The 20,337-nt window shown below is 36.7% G+C and overlaps 1 protein-coding gene across 3 annotated transcripts in view; it reads left to right on the top strand.

The window, feature by feature from the left end:
• The window catches only part of ANOS1 (anosmin 1), a 143,236-nt gene that overhangs the window by 79,315 nt on the left and 43,584 nt on the right, over positions 1-20,337 (top strand). For all 3 annotated transcript variants that reach the window (XM_066982325.1, XM_066982334.1, XM_048066800.2), the window contains exons 4-6: positions 1,814-2,036; positions 7,303-7,487; positions 15,009-15,138. In XM_066982325.1, the coding sequence (XP_066838426.1) occupies positions 1,814-2,036; positions 7,303-7,487; positions 15,009-15,138 (538 nt within the window). The remainder of the gene's footprint in view (positions 1-1,813; positions 2,037-7,302; positions 7,488-15,008; positions 15,139-20,337) is intronic.

The raw sequence follows: 20,337 nt of genomic DNA on the forward strand, positions 1-20,337 counted from the left end.
AGAGAAGCCTTGAGGATGTATTATGCCTTAGGGAGCTATAAAGTTTTTAATTAAGTAGCTGCAAATTTGTGATGTTTTAGGTTTTGAAATTTGCTTCACACACACAGACACACACACACAGGGATCATTTTCTTTTCTTTCAAGCTCATGTATGCTCCATAGACGTTATTTGATTGAACTGAACCAGGCTGTTTTCATCTGAGAGTGTTTCAGTCTTTTTTTGTATTCTTTATAAAATCTGGAAACAAAATTTTAGCTTTTTATTTCTCAAGGTCCTGCATTGTATGCAATTTCTTACCTACCAAATAAGTATACTAGTTTTAGAGGAGGAACCTTACAGCTTACCTGTCTCCTTTTTTTTTTTCTTTTCTTTTTTTTTTTTTTTTTCCTCGTGAGTATAATTTCCTGCTGGTTTAGCTTCTTAGGTGGCTAACTGTGGAATCAGGTATAGCCCAACAGGAAGAACAGCAGGAGCGCATGTCCGAGGAACATTGGGGTCAATAGGAGAGAAAAGTGGACTGCTCATTTTGGCAGTTTACACTGGTTAAGCTGTATCACCAAATGCATCCTTAAGAGTAGGATAAAAAAAATCTGGACGCCTCTATGGGATGAAGTGTGAGAGGTAACTTAGTGGTACATTCCTGGACTTTGGAGTATAAACTGACACATACTCAGTGAACCACTTGGGCCTCCTTCATAGAGAAAAGTCTCATTTTGCTAGAAATATGAGAATGGTATAAATTAGAAAGTACAATATTTGAATATGGAAGAAAACATTGAAGTTACATGAATAATTGGATGGAGAGTGGGTTATAGTTTTTGTGTAAGCTTAATAATTTGTTCATCAGAACTTTCTGAGTGGAAGACTTTTGGTTCCTCTAAAATGGGAAGAAAGCCTATAGATAACTCCAGTTACATGGTTTGCTTACCTACAGTTCCACCAATCACTTTGAGGGATTTACTGTAGCTGGTTTTGCACCAAACTAAATAAAGCACCGGCTAAAAGAGGAGATGAAATCCCCATGTCACGCAGAACGACATTGGGTACTAGAAGCTGTTTTTAATAATGTTGGAAATGAACCTTGCAAACCTCTGAGTAGTACATATGCTATAAAATGTCTATGCTTTGAAACAATGTCTCCTATAGCTAGTACCTGATTTCTCAAAGAGGTAGCATTTGTTTTGATCTTTAAGAAATATATTTAAGGGTTATTTTAATCTGTATTTTCTGCTGATCCTTTTATCAGGAATTTTATTCCAGTACCATGAAGGTTTATGCAGTTATTAACATGTTAGCAAGAACATAAAGATGCTCTTCTCTTAGCCAACTCAGTTCAAACTGAGTATAATGTAGGAAGATTTTACTTACTTATCTAGAGGGGCATTACATCAGATATTGTGGGTAAAGTCTTGTGAAGTACAAAGGGAGGAATGTGGGGCAGTCAGAAAAAAAAAAAAAGACCGTTTGACCATTCCTTCCCTTTGTTTTGAGATTATTTTTTTTTCAAATCTGTTGTTGAGCAACTTTGTTGCCAAGCAGTGTGAGGAAAACAAGGGAAAGCTGGCAGATGTAAACTGCTTTATTCCATTAAAGATGGTGGTCTTACTTGAGGGAATTCATGATTCTGCATTTGGAATGCTTTTTTAGAAGCAACTTGAATATATAAATCTTTAGGGATAGTCTTGCAAAAGCTGAAAATCTGTGTTTTTCTTTAGGAGGTCTTGGAAAATGTACAACATTTTTTCTTTTCTATTTTTTTTTTTCTTTTCCCACTGTTGAAAACTTTATACAATTCCTTTGTTTTCCCTTTAGCCTCTTTTCCCCAAGAAGAATTATGAATGCCTAACTAGCTGCGAATTCCTTAAGTACATCCTGTCTGTGAAGCAAGGGGACTGCCCAGCACCTGAGAAGGCCAGTGGTTTTGCAGCTGCCTGTGTTGAAAGCTGCGAAGCAGATAGTGAATGTTCTGGAGTGAAGAAATGCTGTTCCAATGGATGTGGTCACACATGCCAAGTTCCAAAAAATCTATACAAAGGTAGAGGTTATTATTAATATATACTTGTACTAGGCTAATAACTTCAGGCCATAGTAAAGTCTCCTAGAAAACCATGACTTTTATGTCATGAGAGTTTGTATGGAGGTGAATACATAGAGGGACATGTGACTGGATGCAGAAAGGATGGATGGAGAGAAAAATGTTGCTTGATTTTCTGATTTTTATTTTTATTTTTCCTTATGATGGTCATATCTGGAAATCTATGGAATGTAAACATGTGGCTATTATGAATCATCTTAAGTAGAATGAACTTGCCAGTTTAGGTGAAATCTCAATTAATTTGATGCAGTTGAGAAAGAATGCAGCAGGAAAATATTTAACGATAAATAGTTCAAGTTGTATTAATCACAAATGACATTTATGATTATAAGCCAAGTAGATGGGACTACCAAATAGGAAGTGTGAGATAATAAGGTAAAGAACAAATCAATGCAGTGTATTTGGAATTGGTATTCTTAATGACCTAGGAATAAAATAGTGACAAATGATAGTGTCCACATATATATTACTGCATTATTTACAACTAGGGCACCATGAATTATTCAGAAGTTTTTAATTGCCTTGATTTGAGTCCTGAGATTCTATGAAAAAAGGTTTTCCTTGCTACCCATCAGCAAGAACATATAGATTAAGGAATGATTTGTGCTTAGACAAACTCCAGATTTTAATTTCTTATGATTAAATTTTTTTTTAAAAAAAAGAAAAAAGCTTTTTATATGGAAATACTTTTAAAATGTGCTTCTAACACACAGTAATGACCATTTGTGAAACACATTTTCTTGTTACACAGAATTGGAATATTTTGTTAGAAATCCATTCTTCTACTTTAGTGATAAAAAATAAATACTAATCAGTTATGCTCCTGATAACTTGGGCTCTCCATGGAGATCCTAATCAGCAGAACTCTGAGCTAAGCTCCAGGCTTAGATCTGAATCCAGTTTTATTTCCATCTGCGGAGCTCCAGTTGTTTGCAACCTTGAAAACACTGGGGATGAATATGTTTTAGTGAGGTCAGAATCGTTGCCCTTTCCTGGGGTATAAACCTGCTAACAGCATTTGAAATAGAACAGACTATAGTGATTTTATGTATGTTTGATAACAATAAATATCAGGTCTGTTTTGAAGTTGGAAGTGAAATATGTGAAAGAGACGGTGATTTGTTTCTAGGTTCATTCCATTAACTGAAATGTTGATGCTTGTTTTTGAATGTCCCTAGTGATTAGTATGTATGTCAGAAATAATGCTCTTTGACTTTTGAAACCTGGGTTTGAATATACAGGATTGGCCATCAGGAAACACTCTATAATTTACTTACAAAAGTGAAGAAAATTTGATGTAGAAGTCATAGAGGTTGACTAAGCATAAAACTGATGAAGACGCTACTTGAAATACTTTGAACAGCAGGCACTGTGATCCAGATTTCCAATATAGAAGGGAAATTCTCTTGCTTCCAAGAAACTTCAGAGCAGCTTTGTAAAATTGTAAGGGATTAATATACTGTCATCCACGCCACCTTTTAGAATAAAGATTATTAAAAAGAGATTATTTACTTCTTTCTTTCATCTTCTTGAGAAAATTGAAAAGTGATAAACTCAGCATTTGTGTTGCATGTGTAATGGTTTACATGGTCAGGCTTCATACCACTATTACAAAATTGCATACTGCAGGGCATTCCAGTAAATGTGACAGCTGGAAAAGGTAAAAACAAAACTAGCAAACAAACAAACAAACAAAACCAGATGGCATGCTTTTGGAGAGGACACAAGATCTGACAGGATATGATATGCTGTATAACTGCATACTGCAAAGTCTACTGTTGCTCAACCTAATTATATAGAAACAGAATTAACCTTCTCTAAGATCTTATCACCTATCTGCAGGAGGTGCTTGCTTGTAAGAGCATATATGTCTTGCAAAGGAAGGGCAAACCCAATGCAGTACTGCCTTCTCAGCTGATGAATTCAGCTAATTATCCTCTTCAACTTGTCTTTCTGCAACAAAGGACAAATAGAAGCTGAGCAGGCTTGCTATTCATTTCCTTCAGGGGTAAATGACCTTCCTGTCACTAAGGAAGAGCAAACTCTGCAAGCATGACTAAGATCTAGCGAATAAGTTTAGTACTTATTCTTATCATTTTGACAGCACTCACAGCTAGAAAATGAACTCAGATTGAATCTAAAGAGTCTACATAAGTTGCTAGAGTTGCGCTGTTGATCAAGCTCTAGAGATGAAAGGTACAGCAGCAGATATAAAATACTCATCTGATTTAACTGGATTTGCCCTCTAGTACTGAGTACTAAAGCTGAATTCTAAAATAATATAAGTATACTTACACAGAAGTCACATATTGAAAATGTCATTGGATTGACTGTACTTGTTATCCCAATTGTTTATTGGCTTGCATTCGGTATAGAGCTCAAATTGCCATATCATTATATAAATGCACATATATTTTTTCATCCATGTTAGGAGTATTGCTACTCAGTTATGTAGTCTTCACATTTTTTTTCCCTTTGCTGGTGATATGAAATTTTTTGTCCTACTCATCTGTCATCTGCCACATCTACCTCCTTTACGTTGTCTCAATTAGTAAAGGACTTCAGAAAGTGTATGTTCTTTCTCTATGGCCTACCTCTTTTTTTTTTTTTCCCTATGTGGAGATAATGATGTTATAAATTAAGAGTAAGTATATAAAGTAAATTTGTTACTTAACAAATATAAATGGGAGGAATATATCTGCTTAGAAATAAGCTTAAAAACAGAGAACAAAAAGGAAGAAAAAGTGATGTCCAATGTTTGATCACATTCACTTTGTCTAAATACACATATGCATCCCTAAGTAAGGATATGGACATGTATCTTTTTTTCCACACTCAGATGGTTACTGCTGAAAAATTACCCATCACCTTTTTCTTGTTCAGAAGGTAGTGGTCTCTCCAGTGTGATAGTACACCAACTTCTGTGAACTTTCCAGGCCCCCTTTTTAAAAAAAGTTTCAGGGTTCATACTGTCTAAACCAGCCTAACCAACTTTGTCTGGAACATGTTAGGGAGCAATTACTAAAGCAGACCAAACTGCAGATCTGAGCAAAGTGAATTGTGAAGAGAATGTTGTGACATTTAAAGGCTATGATGGTATGACAGTGTCATAATTGGGTAGTTGGAGCCAGAACAGTCATCCAGAATTTAAAGGTTTTTTTCATGTTTAATGAAAAATAGTTTTGTATTAAAACAATTGTGTACAGCTTTAGAGGTGTTCATTTCTGAGTCTTTGAACAACTGTTTAGAATTGTACTGGTGACATAAGTGTAACCTTTACTGTCGGAAATCCTTCCATAGAAGCTTTTTGAATTCCTATGGAATCAACATTTAAAATACAGATTCTTATGGTGGAACAGCATGCATTTATTTTTCATAGCAAAGAGATGCATGTGTGATTTGAAAGACACCTTTAGAAATGTTTTTTCCTGGGCTCTGGTACTGCACATATACAACAGTCAGTGATTTGAATTCTTCAAACACTACAGACTTCAGAGAACTAATTTGTCCCAGCATGATGAAAGGGCTGACAATTTACATAATAAAAAGCACATTGAAGAATGATTGGATCTACACATCTGGATATGAAATTGATGATGCTGGTTCTACAAAAGTGTTTCAAAATGCACTTGTGCGATGCTCTAGTCATTTATGCTGCTGCAATCCATCTGCACACAATTACATAACACCAGAGAGGCTGAGTAACTTGCAATCAAGTGAATCCAACTGCCCCTAATGCAGAGCAGATGGAAGTTTTCTTAACATGCAAATTGAAGAATTATTGTACATCATAATTAAAGAAGGATTTTCAAATATAGAAATTGGAACTGACATGATCTGTGATGTTTGTTATGCTAGGCTAAGGCATCTGGCAGTGGAATGATATCCAGGGTTTAAACTGAGTTAACCAGAGTTTAGTACTGGATTTTCCTCAGGTTGATTTTAGGTTTCTTCAATGGCTACAATATTAATTTTTATTGACTTGTAGCTAATCACTTAATCAGATTTGGAAGACATCTTAGAATATAAAAGCAGTTTGTTTACCTAAGGAAATTTGGTACTCCAGCCATCTATGACAGACTGAGTAGAAACATTTATATTACAATTTATAGAACCAGTGCATACAGATGGACTTGTTGGTCCCTGCTGAAATGGTGAAATAACACAAATTCATACAATAACTTGGTAAGAAGATTTGTATGTCAGCATAAAAGTCTTATGTGTGACAAAATGTTGCACAATCAAATATATGAGCTCCTAATAACTATCTAGGGAAATGTATCTAACACTTGATGTGTTGATTTAATCAAAAGATGCCAAATTGGAAGAGTTGTTTTTTCTTACAAGCTACTGCAAATATTTTCAAAAAAGGCAGTGTTATCAGGAGTAGGAACAACAGGAATAACTGTCCTTCAGTGACACAATGTAATGAGAAATTACCATTAAATTTTAAAAAGAACTTTTTTTCCCTGTAGTGTAGCAATTGCACTGTATATATCAGATACAACAGTTCTATTTCAAGAAGCCTTGGAATTACCTTTCCTAGATTTTAGGGAAGAGTGGAGAATGACATACCATGGAGTATGGCTGCAAGCTGCTCAGGAGAAGGCAAGCAGCATACTTGCGTACATCAGACTAATGTAAGATGTGTCAGATAATTCTGTTACTGTAGACTACACCAGTAAAGGCTTAGATGGGGTCTGTGTCCAGTTTTAGGCATGACTTTGGAGAAGAGCTGTGTCCAATGGGATAATTTCCACAGGAGAACTGCAAGAATTGCTGAATGACGCTGTGAAAATTTTATCATTAGTTTTGTTTAAAGACAAATTAGGTGAAAATCTGAATGACAGGTATAGATAGCTGCTTGGGATCGAAAGGTCTGTGTTCATCTTATCAAAGCATATCTGGAAACTCTGAGATAAGTTTTAGCTCACAACTTTCAGATTCTTAGTACCTTTAGTTTTTAAATGAAATAAATAATTAATTTTTTTTTTTTTTTAATTTTACTGTTGGCAGAGGTAGGCTTGTTGTGAACACTTCTGAACATGCATACTTATCAGCCTACCCGTTTCCCCACTTTTATTCTTCCATTTGACAAACCATCTTTTTTATTAGTATTTTTTTTTTAATACAGCTTCACCTACAGATGGTTTCATCTTGTTTTGTAAATTATTCAAATACTTTTGTTTGTATGTTCCTGTTGCAGGTGTTCCACTGAAACCCCGGAAAGAGTTAAAATTCATAGAACTGCAATCTGGAGACCTGGAGGTGAAGTGGTCTTCAAAATTCAATATTTCCATTGAGCCTGTGATCTATGTTGTTCAGAGGAGGTGGAATCAAGGAATCCATCCTAGTGAGGATGATGCTACTAACTGGCAAACAGTGGCACAGGTCAGTTCTTGGTAAAACGGTAAGAATCCCTAGATTCCAGACAATGATCTGAAGTTCCTCATCAGGTCAAAGAGTTAGATCACTTTGTAAGTAAGGAGGTAGATACACAGCGACCCCTTTCTAGGGTCTCTCTCTAAGTCACGAGATAGCCACAGGCAGGATCCAGATCTTACTCCAATGCTCAATGAGCTATTTTCCAGACTTATTCAGCAGAAATCAACTTCAATATTTTTACTTGCAGTTTTTCAGTTATAGAAACATCAAATGCTTTTGATAGGTATAGAAAATTACATCATTAAAAATGTGTGAATATATTAGTAAAGAAGTAAATATTTCTTTCCTTGTCCCCCCAAAAAATAATACTCAGAGGTTTATATTTTCAAAATGAGTTTATTTTGTAGGTTTGCTCTCTACAGATACAGATCTATAGATCGATCTGGAGGCTTGATTTTCATAAGACAAAGAGTGGTACTTTCCTGTAAGTACATACTTGTGATCTATTCAGATGGGGGTTCCAAAAAGCCATGAATCTCTTGAAAAACGTAGAGTTAGATACCAAAATATAGTGAAGGAAGCATATGAGAGACATAGTCCTTTTGAAATCAGTGTGCATGGTCTCCAAGGCATGGCTTGGGTCTTAGCAAAATGCTAAGAAATATAGTTGATAAAAAGGCCATTCAATTTTTAAAATCAAGAGTGTTAAGACTAAAACCTTTATTCTTTGTAAAATCATTTTTTCAGATGTTGCCCTCCCAATTCAGAAAAGCCCATGATGTCATGCTCTTATCACTCAGTGCAGTCCAGGCTGAAAATGTAAGATTCATGAGCAAATGTTTCTTAATGAGAAGCAGCCAACAGAGCATAAATTTTCACTTAGTTCCTTCCCAGTTTCAATCTGTTTTTTAACATGCTGACAGTTCACCTGTATGGCAGAGTTCCAGTCGTTTATCTTCACTGCTTCACCCTCATCCCTGCTGACAAGAAAAGCAAAATGCTGATTTTCAAAAGACCTGCAAAATGTCATTATAGCTAGGAAAAAGAAAAGAGGGAATAAATAGAATCATCCACAAAATAAAGTAAGGATTTGAAGTTCTGTGGCAATCTGTGTTCATTCTACATTCAGATTGTGTAGGAAAAAGGTATCTTAAAATAATGTGAAGCTTGTGAAACTGAACACTCAAAAGTGAAGTCCTTAGCTTTAGTGCAGTACTACAGGGGACAGTCAAAATGTCTTGCCCAGGAAAAATGACCTTCAGCTGAGCCTGGCATGAAACCCAGCCTGTGCAATTGCATCCAAATGAACATGCACACCCTCACATCTGATAAATTTGTAGTGACATTTTTATTGTCTCAGTTGATGTGCAGGTCTTCAGTCTGCATTCTCTATATTCAGCAAACAACTTAGTGCCTTTGCTACTTGGAGAATACCGTGTAGAAAACATAAGCCAGATGTCAATTGCTCCTCACAGTTATCATGCTATGTATATATGCTAGGCTGTAGAAACACAGTTCTTCTGGCTGGTACGTCTGGACTATAAAGGTAGCAGCACACTGCTGTGCTTTTTCTCATCCCCGAAATAGACCTCACGCACGTTTCTGGAAGCAAGCAGTATGTACAGTTGTGGAGCATATATGAATCTCTTCCATCTCACAGGGATGTACAGGAGAGAGGGTTTTAGAAATGTGTTCCTGTGCAAGAATGGTAAGAATCCTGTCAGTTGTCTTTCCTGAGGGTCTGTCACATGCAGACAGAAGGGCTGAGTTAATCACTATGGCAGGAGAAGCCTCCTCCAACTGACATCTTTCTGAGAACTTTGATGTCTCTACTGCATCATGAGAGATGTGTATTGGATTGTGAAACAGACAGCACTGGGGATTTCAGTTGAGAACAAGCTTCAGGATGCCTGACTGTCTTTGTGAACTGTGTGTACCTTATGGGGCGTTACAGGCTGGGCACCCTTAAGGGGTGCTAGTAATAAGAATTTCTGTTTCTATAGAGAAATGTAACTCAACGGTGTTTGTAGTTTTAGACGTCCTACTGGGCAGTCAAATATGTTAAGTGTAATCAGATGCATTAGGATGTATTTCATCAACAAGGTTGGATACACAGTTTGACTAAAGTGACCGTGTGCATTGCCTCTGGGTATTTTCTTGTCCATACAACTGAGAATTTTTCTTGTATGATTCCAAAGCATTGGGCTCTGAGACTTTGATTATAGGTAAAGGCTGTGAAGAGCTCAGCCATACAGCTGAAAACTCCTGGGGCATGACAGTCTAGAGGAGATGATGCCCTTTCATTGCTCTGCAAGTTAAGTTAGAGAGCATGTACGGAGCAGAGGAAGATCACAAAGCGGGTTATAATTTTGAACAACATTTTTAAAGGAATTACTTTTCACTTTTTATTTTTTACTTGCTGTCTTCTATTGCATTAATGTGGGTTAACATGTAAGTGTTTTCACATATCTCTTATGAATTTTTATTTGGTATTGAAAAAATAGTTTTGAAGAAGTTTGTTTCTTTCGCATTGTATTGTCATAAGAATGTTTTTGATGTTTGCTTTTTAAGAGGGGAGACAATCTACTAATACATTATTTAACTCTCAAAGAATATAAAGAAAACAAACACATTGAAAATAATTTTAGTTTTTTATCACTTCAGGAAACAGGAATTTTGTTAACTTTATTTTTTTTTTGCTGTGCATTTTTGAGAACACTTGACGTAACTAACAATTTGACTAATTTGCATTAGTTGATATAAAAACTACAGGAACTAAGATATAAGTTGTTGTAAGTAAGTTAACTACGATGTGCAGAGTTCAAAGTGGTGATGCCAAGTTTCTTATACTATTGCTTTTTATGGTTTAACCAATTGCATAGGGCCAGCTGCACTATCCCATGAGAATACAATATATCTGATGAGCAAAATTATTATTCTGCTTGTTGCGATGCTTTCTAAAAATACTCATATTGCTGTTTATATTTGGTACTTAGATATTTAATCATATTAATGTAACGAATTAAATTAATTCAAATATGCTGTGCCTGTTATCTCCAGATGGGAGAGTACATCTCTGTATTGTGTGAGTGGATGCCAAGTATTTGTACATGCATGAAGGCAGAGATTAATGAATTTTAATTACTAGTTTATTCCTCTATTAATACAAATAAGGAGCAGTATTTACTGCTAGCTTGATTGTGACAAACCTTAGTGCTTCATCTTGGAATTGTCTAAACTCCATGGACAGCTAATCCTTTTTAAAACTTTCAGCTTCTGAAACACCTAAACTTCTGGTTCTAAGGATGTCCAAAATTTTCTCAGCTCTTGACAGCAGGAAATCCCTCCTGAAGCTAACCACCAGTCCCATAAACTGAAGGTTTCTTTCTCCGTCATCCAGAAGAAGCTTGCTTTGATAAACATTCTTAAAGATTGCCCACCTTGTGTAAGATTCCATTCACACAAAAGAGGGGAGGTCTGCTGTCCTTTGGCAGAGTAATGGATGTGGTACTGTCAAGCTGCTTCTTTGTCAGAAGTTTAAACTTAGTTCTTCTTACACCCTGGATGATACCCCTTAACTCTTTGAACTGTAAATTCTTTCTCACTGTGCATTATTTCAAAATAAACTTCTCTGCCCAGAGAAGTTTTGGATGCCCCATCCCTACCAGTGTTCAAGACCAGTTTGGACGAGACCCTGGGCATCCTCATCTAGTGGGTGGCATACCTGCCCATGGCAGGGGGTTGGAAATGGATGGTCTTTAAGGTCCCTTCCAACCCAATCCATTCTATGATTCTATGAAGATAGGTGTGGAGCTATGAACTGATCAGGATAAGGCTGGAATCCAAGATTGATAGTGTGAGAGAAAGGGAATGAACACAATGAAATACTCCTTTGATTATTTTAAACCTTGGAAAGGGGAGAGTCTTCTGTACCAGACTTTGCTACAAAGGCCATCTTACACCAGTTCTTACCTATATATAAAAGACAGAAGAAAAATCCTTGGAGTGGTGACACAAAAATCCCATCTGAATCGCCTAACTACTATGTGGCCGACTTGTATTTTCTCATTCTTTTCCCTCCTCCTAAATAATTCTGCCCTTCCCTTACAAGATGTTTTTGAAACCTTCAGCCTGCTTTGCTCAGAGGAAAAGTTTTGCCCATGAATGCAAAAAATGTCATAATTCAATATAGCAGGCAACATCAAAGACACTAAGGAACAGTTTCTCCCAACCTCTCAGACGGAGGATGGGATTGAAGATAGGTCATCCATGCTCCAGAAAAGTACTTTAATCATCAGTCATTTGTATGAGCAACAAGGAGATTTCTCAAGGCATCTTGAAGAGAAGAGCAAATAATCTCCTTTGGAAAGACGGTACGAGGGGACTACTTTCAGGAGAGGGCCTAAACAGCTACGAAAAGGGTAGAAATATCAGTGCTTCTTACATGAGTCAGTACTACGCTAAAGTCAGCCAAATTATCCCTGTGTGCTGACAGCCCAACCACTTTCTTCCTTCTGGTCACTGGATATGACCTGTTGTTCCTTGGACCTGAGATGCACTCTTGAGAAGAGGTGTCAGGCTACTTTCTGTATTCTCCAGGTTATGTCATAGTGATTCCATGCTGCTCTTAAATAAAGTTATATACTAAAGTAAACTAGTGGGGACTTACCTTTGTCTTTATTGAATTTAGGATGATGTTGAGGATGGACATGTTGGCCAGTGATTTTGCCTGAGGACTCATTTTTTATATTATTTTATTCCAAATGACAAGTGTATTAGGATTGGAACCCAGCTTTAAAACTTTCCTCCTATAAGTAAATGCATAATAAATAGCCAAAAAAAATAATAATTTCAATCTTATAATCATTTATCTAAGAGGTGATTTTTTTTGTTTCATCTTTTATTGATTAAATTCTTTAAAACGTTATATTGGCATTCTAAGACATCAGTAAAATTGTTGTTTAATAATTTCTCTAATATTCAGGAAGAATTTCAGGTGTGTGTTGAAATTCAACCCTTAGTTTCTTAATACTGCACAGCATGCCATTTAGCAGGCTCATGTTAATACAAGAGAGATATCAAAAGCACTTTCAGTGTTATGATCTCAGCTCCAAACATACTTAAGAAGGGAGAACTAACTGAAGTAATTGAACAAAATATTCAATTTACCGACAGAGTAGTATATCTCAACACTAGCTTTCAAGCTCTTCCTTGAAATATGTTAAAACCATGTAAATTTTGCTTAGAGGTGCCAAAGTAGTTTGTAATGCAGGAGCTTTAGTTACAGATACACCTCTTGCATGCCACTGAGATTAACAGGAGCTTTGCCAACAAAACCAGTGACGAAAGGAATAAGCCTAAGGCCTGTTCATATATTAAAATAATTTTGGTGATATAGGTTGACACATTATTTAATCCCACAACATCTCACAGTTGCCACAGAAGACTGACAGAAATGAAATACGGTGTTTTAAACAAGTCCTAAGAGAGTAACTGAGCTCATGCAAATGACAACTGAGATTCCTCAGCTGAGAAATTTGGGGTCAAGTCTATTCACATTATGCCTACCTTGTAGCTAAATTCAGTAAATCTGTTTTTAAAAATCCACAATGTTGTAGCTAATTAATTACAGTTAGGTCCTGACTAATCTCAGGATCTCAGCTGCAGCAGTATCCTGAATATATCCATGATTTATTTTTCTGTTAATATAGTTATAGTTTATATCACTCTAATTCACTGTCATGTCTTGTCTTTAAGTAGTTGAGTATGTGGGTCTTCATGCTGGGAAAAACAAAAATAAACAAACAAACAAGCTAGCACATTTGAGTGCTCTATAGAATGAAAATAGTAATAAAACTGGTTCAGATAGGCTCTTTCTTCCCTAGGAGCCCCTTCATTCAACTAGATAATAAATTCTACAGGTAATGTAAAAGCTAATAATTGGAAAAAAGATGAGGCAGATGATGAAAGTGTAGGGACTGTTACCCCAGCTTAAGCTAAATAGACAAATGCAGGACTCTGAATGGAGAAGGACTCTGAGTAGCAGGAATACGTGGGGGCTCAAAGTAGCAAAACATATCAGTCTGAGAGCAGTCTATAGTGCAGCTTTAAAAGGCTCTCTTTCCTTCACATGTGCACATAAACCAGATAACCTTTTCCCTAAATTTTATTTGTCAACAAGTGACGAGATTAAGCACAGAGTAATATTTACAAATTTTATTGGTTGGGACTTTAAAAATGCCATTGTTGGAGAGCTGAAGCAACTTGCTGACATTCTGGCTATCTGAATTAGGTTGGCAGCTGCTGCTTTCTTTCACAGATTGGAAAGAAAGCAAAAAGCAGAAATTACACCTTGCCTTCTTTGGGAAGTATTTGGCATCACTGCAAGTAACATTGAAACTCATATGGTAGATTTTTGAAGTTACAGAAAACATCTTGTAAAAATAAATAGATGTCACTAAATTTCTTAATGAGTCTGCATCTTGGTCAATAAAGATATTCAGTATTGGTTGTGTAGGATATTTAGACTTATACAAGTCATTTGTTTCAAGTTTATGTGTTATTTTGATTACAGAATTAGATTAAAACACAATAAACATGACGGTCTGAAATAACTTGAAGTTTGGATAATTGAGAGGTAACTGCAAATGTAAAATCAGCCACAAATGGATGAGTTTCTAATGAGTTCTAAAACCACAATATTTCTTATGTACTTGGCAGTGATTCAGCTGTTACCAGAAGGTTGTGTTCAGCTCTGGTGTTTGTACCTTAGAAAAAAAATCAGAAACAGTGCAGAAGGCAGGTCTTTAAAAGCTTAAAGGAAAAAACAGGATAGAGAAAAGCAGGCCTCAGACTAAAGTGCTTCCTACTGAAAGGGTTCAGAGTGCATCTATGTTTATTCCATATTTCAGTAGTTAAGGCACTCCCTGCAGAAGCTGGAAATTGAATTCATGACACCAGCAGTCTCAGTGGGTGTTGTTGACAGAAAGGTCATCTCCTATAACCTGAGAAAAGCCTGCAGAGAAGAGTTAAGGCTTAGAGTGTCATTTTGACATAAATGCCAAGGATCTCAAGAGGGCTTGCATTCATTACCTGAGGGTTTTGTGTCTCCGATGAACCAGAAAAGGCGTCTTCTCACAGCTCTGGATTTTGTGAAGCCATTTTGGACTCACTCTCCCGTTTCAGGATCTGGAGAAATGAGTCCTTTGATTTGGGGTAATGAATTCCCTGAAATGTCAGTACCTGATCAGCTAAGCCCTATATATTCTGGTGAAAGTTGTGATAACTGGAAAATAATTTTGTGAATTTAACACTTGACCAGTTTTCTAAAGGTCACTTTTCTAGAAGAGACCTGCAATGCACTGTAAAATGTGCTGGTTATGTGATTTTGTTCACTATTGTTGACACTTCCATGTATTAAAGAGGTGGGTCCTCTACCTCACGGTCTGCCTAATGGGTGTCTTGTGGCAGAGAGCACAACTAGCCACGTCTGAACGGAAAGTATAATTGTGACATTTTCCCCACCAGACTACGGATGAGAGGGTCCAGCTGTCAGACATCAGAGCGAGCAGGTGGTACCAGTTCCGCGTGGCAGCTGTCAATGTGCATGGGACGAGGGGCTTCACGGCACCCAGCAAGCACTTCCGCTCCTCAAAAGGTGAGTTTTGGTTCCCTACAGCTGGCACTCACCTTCTACTCGCTCACATGTGGAGTGCAACCTGATCTGCATGTTTTTGTGGCAGAAGGTTTTTAACAGGTGGGTTTTTTGGCCATGTTACCATCAGCTTTAGAAATGGTGTGAGATTTGTTTGAAGTCAAGACAGGAATTAAAGGTTAAAGACGTCATTATTCTTTTATCAGTAAGGGGTCTCAATGAATAAATCTCTTTTTAAGCATTTTCCACACTGTTGGTATCAGACAACATGACCCTGACCTTGAAACACAAAGGAAATGGGGTTTCAACATGTTATTCCAAGATGTTTGTCTTAATTTCCTTTATAGTTATCAGTACGTTCCTGCCATATGCTTAGCAGTGTACAGGAATATTTTGTTGCCTATATCTTAATTGCAGCATCATTGTTTTAATGGAACTACAGGCTCTCTTAATATAACTTTCCCCTTGCTAGCACTAATCATAAGGGCTTAGGGATAAAAAGGGTATAATAGTGTTTAGTAGTATGTGTCTTTTCATTAGGAAGGCATGATAGACCATCCAGTAAGTGTTGTAGGAATTTTTGTTGCTGTTGCTGGTTCTGCAAGGGATGTGGGATAACTTTGAAAATATACCAGTAAATGACACTGGGGGGATGGGAGCTGGAAACAGATCTCCTGTCCCATGAATTCTTTTCTGATGCACTTTTCACCGACACAAAGCAGAGTTTACCCAGATGACTTTCAGGCACAGTAGCACAGGCCAGAAACCATCCCCGGTAGACAATCTGGATGTGGTTACTCTCTCTTAAAGACAGTTAATAATGTGGAAATAGCCAGACCATACTAGTTTACTGTGCCAAACAATGAGATCTAGCACTCTTCACTGTATTTCTAATTGAGGTGAAGTTTCTAATAGACAGACTTGTCTTTGTTTTGGTAGTGACAGAATCTTTACACTCTTATAACAAATACTTTGAGGAATGCATTTCCTCTTTCTGAAGATATAATTGACTTACAATATAGGCAGTCACCATTTATGGGTTTCCATGTTAGCTTTTAGCTTGCTGTTTGGCCATAATCAATCCTAGAAAAAATATTATTGTAGATACAGTTATATAGGCAAGCAAGTGCTTTCAGTGATATGGATGGTTTATTTATTTGTTGAATAAGTCTACATTAGGATCAATAATTTTGGTACTATAACCCCATTTGTGGTAGGAAGGTTGGTTGGCATAGTCATACCATTACTTTTGTGACCACAAACCTTTACGAATATAAAAGTATTATTTAAAGAGTTTGTTACACTTAAGTAGCACACCATTTCAATGACATCAAAAATACAGTTCCTTCAAGCTATGTTGAGCTTACTGCAAGGATTCAGCAGCAGCAGAGGCTTTCTCTTTTTTTTTTTTTTTCATGAGCTGCAGTTCAGCAGATACAGCCCTGCATCGGTGAATCTGGCACCAACTTTCTTTTAAACTCAGATCATTGCCAGTTTTTTTTCTGAGTTTCAAAAGATTTTCCAACTATTCTGTTTGGAACCACTGTGCCTGTAGTTACATAAAGGTATATCATGATAACGCTGAGGTTTTGGCTTGAGCGTGACATTTTGAAGCAGGATGTGTATTAAATTCCCCCATAGATTTGTCCCCTGCTGCACTTGCTCACCACAGGAGCATGTTGTTTAAAACACCTACATTGGTAAAGAATATAAGAACATCCATGCTAAGTCATACTAAATGTCTCTTTAGCCCAGTATCTGACCCTAGCAAAAGTGGGTTTCTGGAGAAGTGTGACAGCATGATAAGCACAAAGATATTTCTTCAGGATAATCTCCCAAGTGGCAGTGATTTGTTTTTCAGGAGTTTGTGGTTTTGAAATGATTACATGTTAGATACCAGAGTCCTCTTTTTTTCTGTGGTCTCTTTTTTTCTGTGGTCTTTTCTCTGTGGTCCCTGAAGCACTTGCTCACCTGTAGTACTGCTTATGGCTGTCTGCTGGTTGGAGAGCACTCTAAGCACTTTTAGGACTTTGTGACAAGGACAGCAGAAGACAGTAGTACTTCTGCATGCTCTTACCTAATAAACCAAAGCAATGGGGATCTTGATAAGGGCATAAAGTATTGTAACCATCACTGTTCAAAAAGCTACTGTAACTCTCACAATAACAATTTTCAAATCTAAACTCCAGCCCTTAATCATGAATTGCTAAGCAAACAGCAAGAACTTCATTTAACTATCAGCTTTGTAGCCAGAGTCATCCTATTTGAGAAGTTAATTTGACTATTTTAGAGGCTTTGGTATTGTCACTGGCTGTTACAAAGGTACCATGTTCGCCAAATGAAATGTGGAAGCGTTAAGTGACTCACATGCAGATGCTGCTGGGCGGTGACTGTCAGGAATGACACTGGGTTGCTTCAACCAGTATCTCTTAGCATCGATGTCCCTGAGTAGGCACTCAGCAGTAACAGTTATAGTGTCATATAGACTTTTAATTACTACTTTGGAACTCAGTGGGAAGTGGCGGCCCCTTCCTGAAAGAGAGGCAAGAAACTGCTGATCAGATGTTCCTGTTTTTTTGCATGCCAGCATCTACTGTCTCCTGCTGTGCTCCTATAGGCACATTTAACCTCTAATTTGGAAAAGGAAGGAGGACTTTGGCACATCACCTTTGGAAGGTTGCTGGCTCTCTGTGGTACGTTTGTGTAAAGTGTGGACAGAAACTCACATCAGTTCTTGTACTGTTTCAATTCATCATGTCGTGCCAAGAGCAAGAGAAGATTATTATCTTCATCAGACTTACCAGAAGTTTTCTTCAAAAAGAAATCCTTTGATGAGGAAACGTGATAGCAATTCATAAGACATTTTCTCACATGAGATGCTGAACTTTTACCAGTTGCTCCTAAGTTACAGTGAATAGTAAATTGTACTTTTTTAAAGGAGGACAAATATAATATTTCTGTCACTAAATATTTTTAACTGTTAAAAAGAACATTCAGAAACTTTGATGCTGCAATTACTTGGAGAGAGACTTCTTGTCTGGTTACTGCAATACTGTTTATGCTATTCTGTGTCTTTTGCAAGTGCAAAAATATGGTTTCTAAGTAGACACAGCAAAGTAAAGTTTTGTTTTATTCAAAATAACTTTACATCTCCTGAGGTATGTAATTTCCATTAACTTTTCTATCACTAAAAAGATCCTTATTATCCAAATTACTTTAACTGCCCTGTCATGAAAAAGACAAAAACAGGAAGACAAAAGAGCATTTCATCAAGCATTCCAGCTATAACGGCTCTACACCATTCTTCATCTACTTGTGTTTTGATTTTTTTTTAACTGCTGTAGCTGTAGATATTCTTACACAGTAAAAAGTTGAGGTGAAGGTTTGTTAGCTGTTTTACACTGCCTCGTGTTCATTTCTTGCATTAATATATAAATAATAAATAATCAGTGACACAGCTGATATATATAATTTATGAAATATTCAGAGCATAAGCAGAGAGAATTTTTTATGCCATTTATTTCTTATTATTAAAGGAAACAAAGCATTTATACATGCCTGTCTGGCATGGACCTTCACACGGAACAAAGTGATGCTTCATTTTTCTAAAATTTGATACCAAAGTTACAAGAAACACAGATTAAATTATGCCTCTTTGGAGCAAAGTGGCTAGAAGATGGAGTGAGTGCTGCACCTTGGAGAGTGGTTCCTTTCCTAAAAGTAGAGCTCTGTACATGGATTTTCTGATTGATACTGTCAACTAAAATTGATCAAAACTTTCTGATATTTTGACTGTGATTTCTACTTCACTTTTTTTTTTTTTTTTTTTTAAATTGTGTTTGCTTTGCTTTTCATCTTCCACTGAGTGACAAAAATTTGCAATAACAGCAAAAAGCTAACAGAATGACTGGCGGAATATTTTGATTCCCAAAGGTACAAATATCCTTATCTTCATACTTTGACTGGTTCTCTCCAAGCAGTTTCATTTGCTATAGGGGGAGGAGAGTACTGATCCTACAATCCATAAATAAGTCTTTTTGGAAAAAAACTGTCTATGCTTTTCTTCCATTAAGTGGGCAGTGGATAGCCTAACCCAAATTGCCAGAAGTTAGTTGGCTCTAGTAATACAACTTACAATTGTATTTGGAATTTTAGGCTACTTTTTTTAGCTTTTTATGTTTCATGGTGAGAATGAACTCTCAGTAACAGGGACTGCAGTTAACTAGAGGGATCGGCATTAAACATTTCCATATAATATATTATCTTTCTGGTCTGTAGTTAGGTACTGTGCCATTTTCAAAGGCTAAAAGGGACTGTATGATCAACACGAGCCCAAACCATATGATCCTTCTACCTCTACTAAAGGTTTTTATCTTCAACATAAAGGCAGCTGCTAGCATACACAGGATAAATTGTCTAGCAAAAGGAAGCAGACAACATTGTTTTCACAGCACATAAGTACTATGCTGGATGAGATTTCATGCATGCATTACTGAGTGTTAGTAAAACCAGAACAGACACCCACTCCTGGCAATAAAATTCTTTCTGTTGCTCCTTTGGGACCAATGATTTTTTTATACTGTTGCACAGCTGCTTTATGTGTGCCATTTCCATTGGGCAAAGCCAGTCTTCCTGCTTATGCCTTGGAACTGTTTAAAAGTTGGAAACTTGTCTGTAGAGCAGCTTCAGCAGATTTCTAGAGTTGGTAGGCGTAATGTTTAAAAGTTAGCAATGTGTGATCCATTTTAAGTCAGGAAAAAAAGAGAAATCTATGTAAGAAAGGGTTTAAAATGGAGTCAAACTTGCTGTCACTTTTACAATTCAGATTGGGAATTCCAGGTTCCAATGTCATTATTTCCTCTCTGACATATATTTCAAACCATTTATTTATTTATTTTCATTACAGTTGCTCCATTTAAAGCCAAAGTGGATGCATGTGCAGCAATGTATGATGTGATTCTTGTAAGCATAGCTTACCCATGCTGTTATGTTAAGGTTGCAAAGCACTTCCAGATCCTATTGATTGAAAGAATTTTTTAAAAGATAAACTGTCTATCACTAAGTTTAATAAATGAATATAGAAAGATGTGCATTTTGAAATGGTGATGATGTGATTTTTTTATTTTTTATTTTTTATTTTATTAGATGTGAGGAATCCTCCCTTTTGGGGCCTGAAACAGAGTTTTCCTTGTGATGGCTGAG

Source organism: Anser cygnoides, chromosome 1, assembly GCF_040182565.1.
Source record: "Anser cygnoides isolate HZ-2024a breed goose chromosome 1, Taihu_goose_T2T_genome, whole genome shotgun sequence".
Lineage (NCBI taxonomy): Eukaryota > Metazoa > Chordata > Aves > Anseriformes > Anatidae > Anser > Anser cygnoides.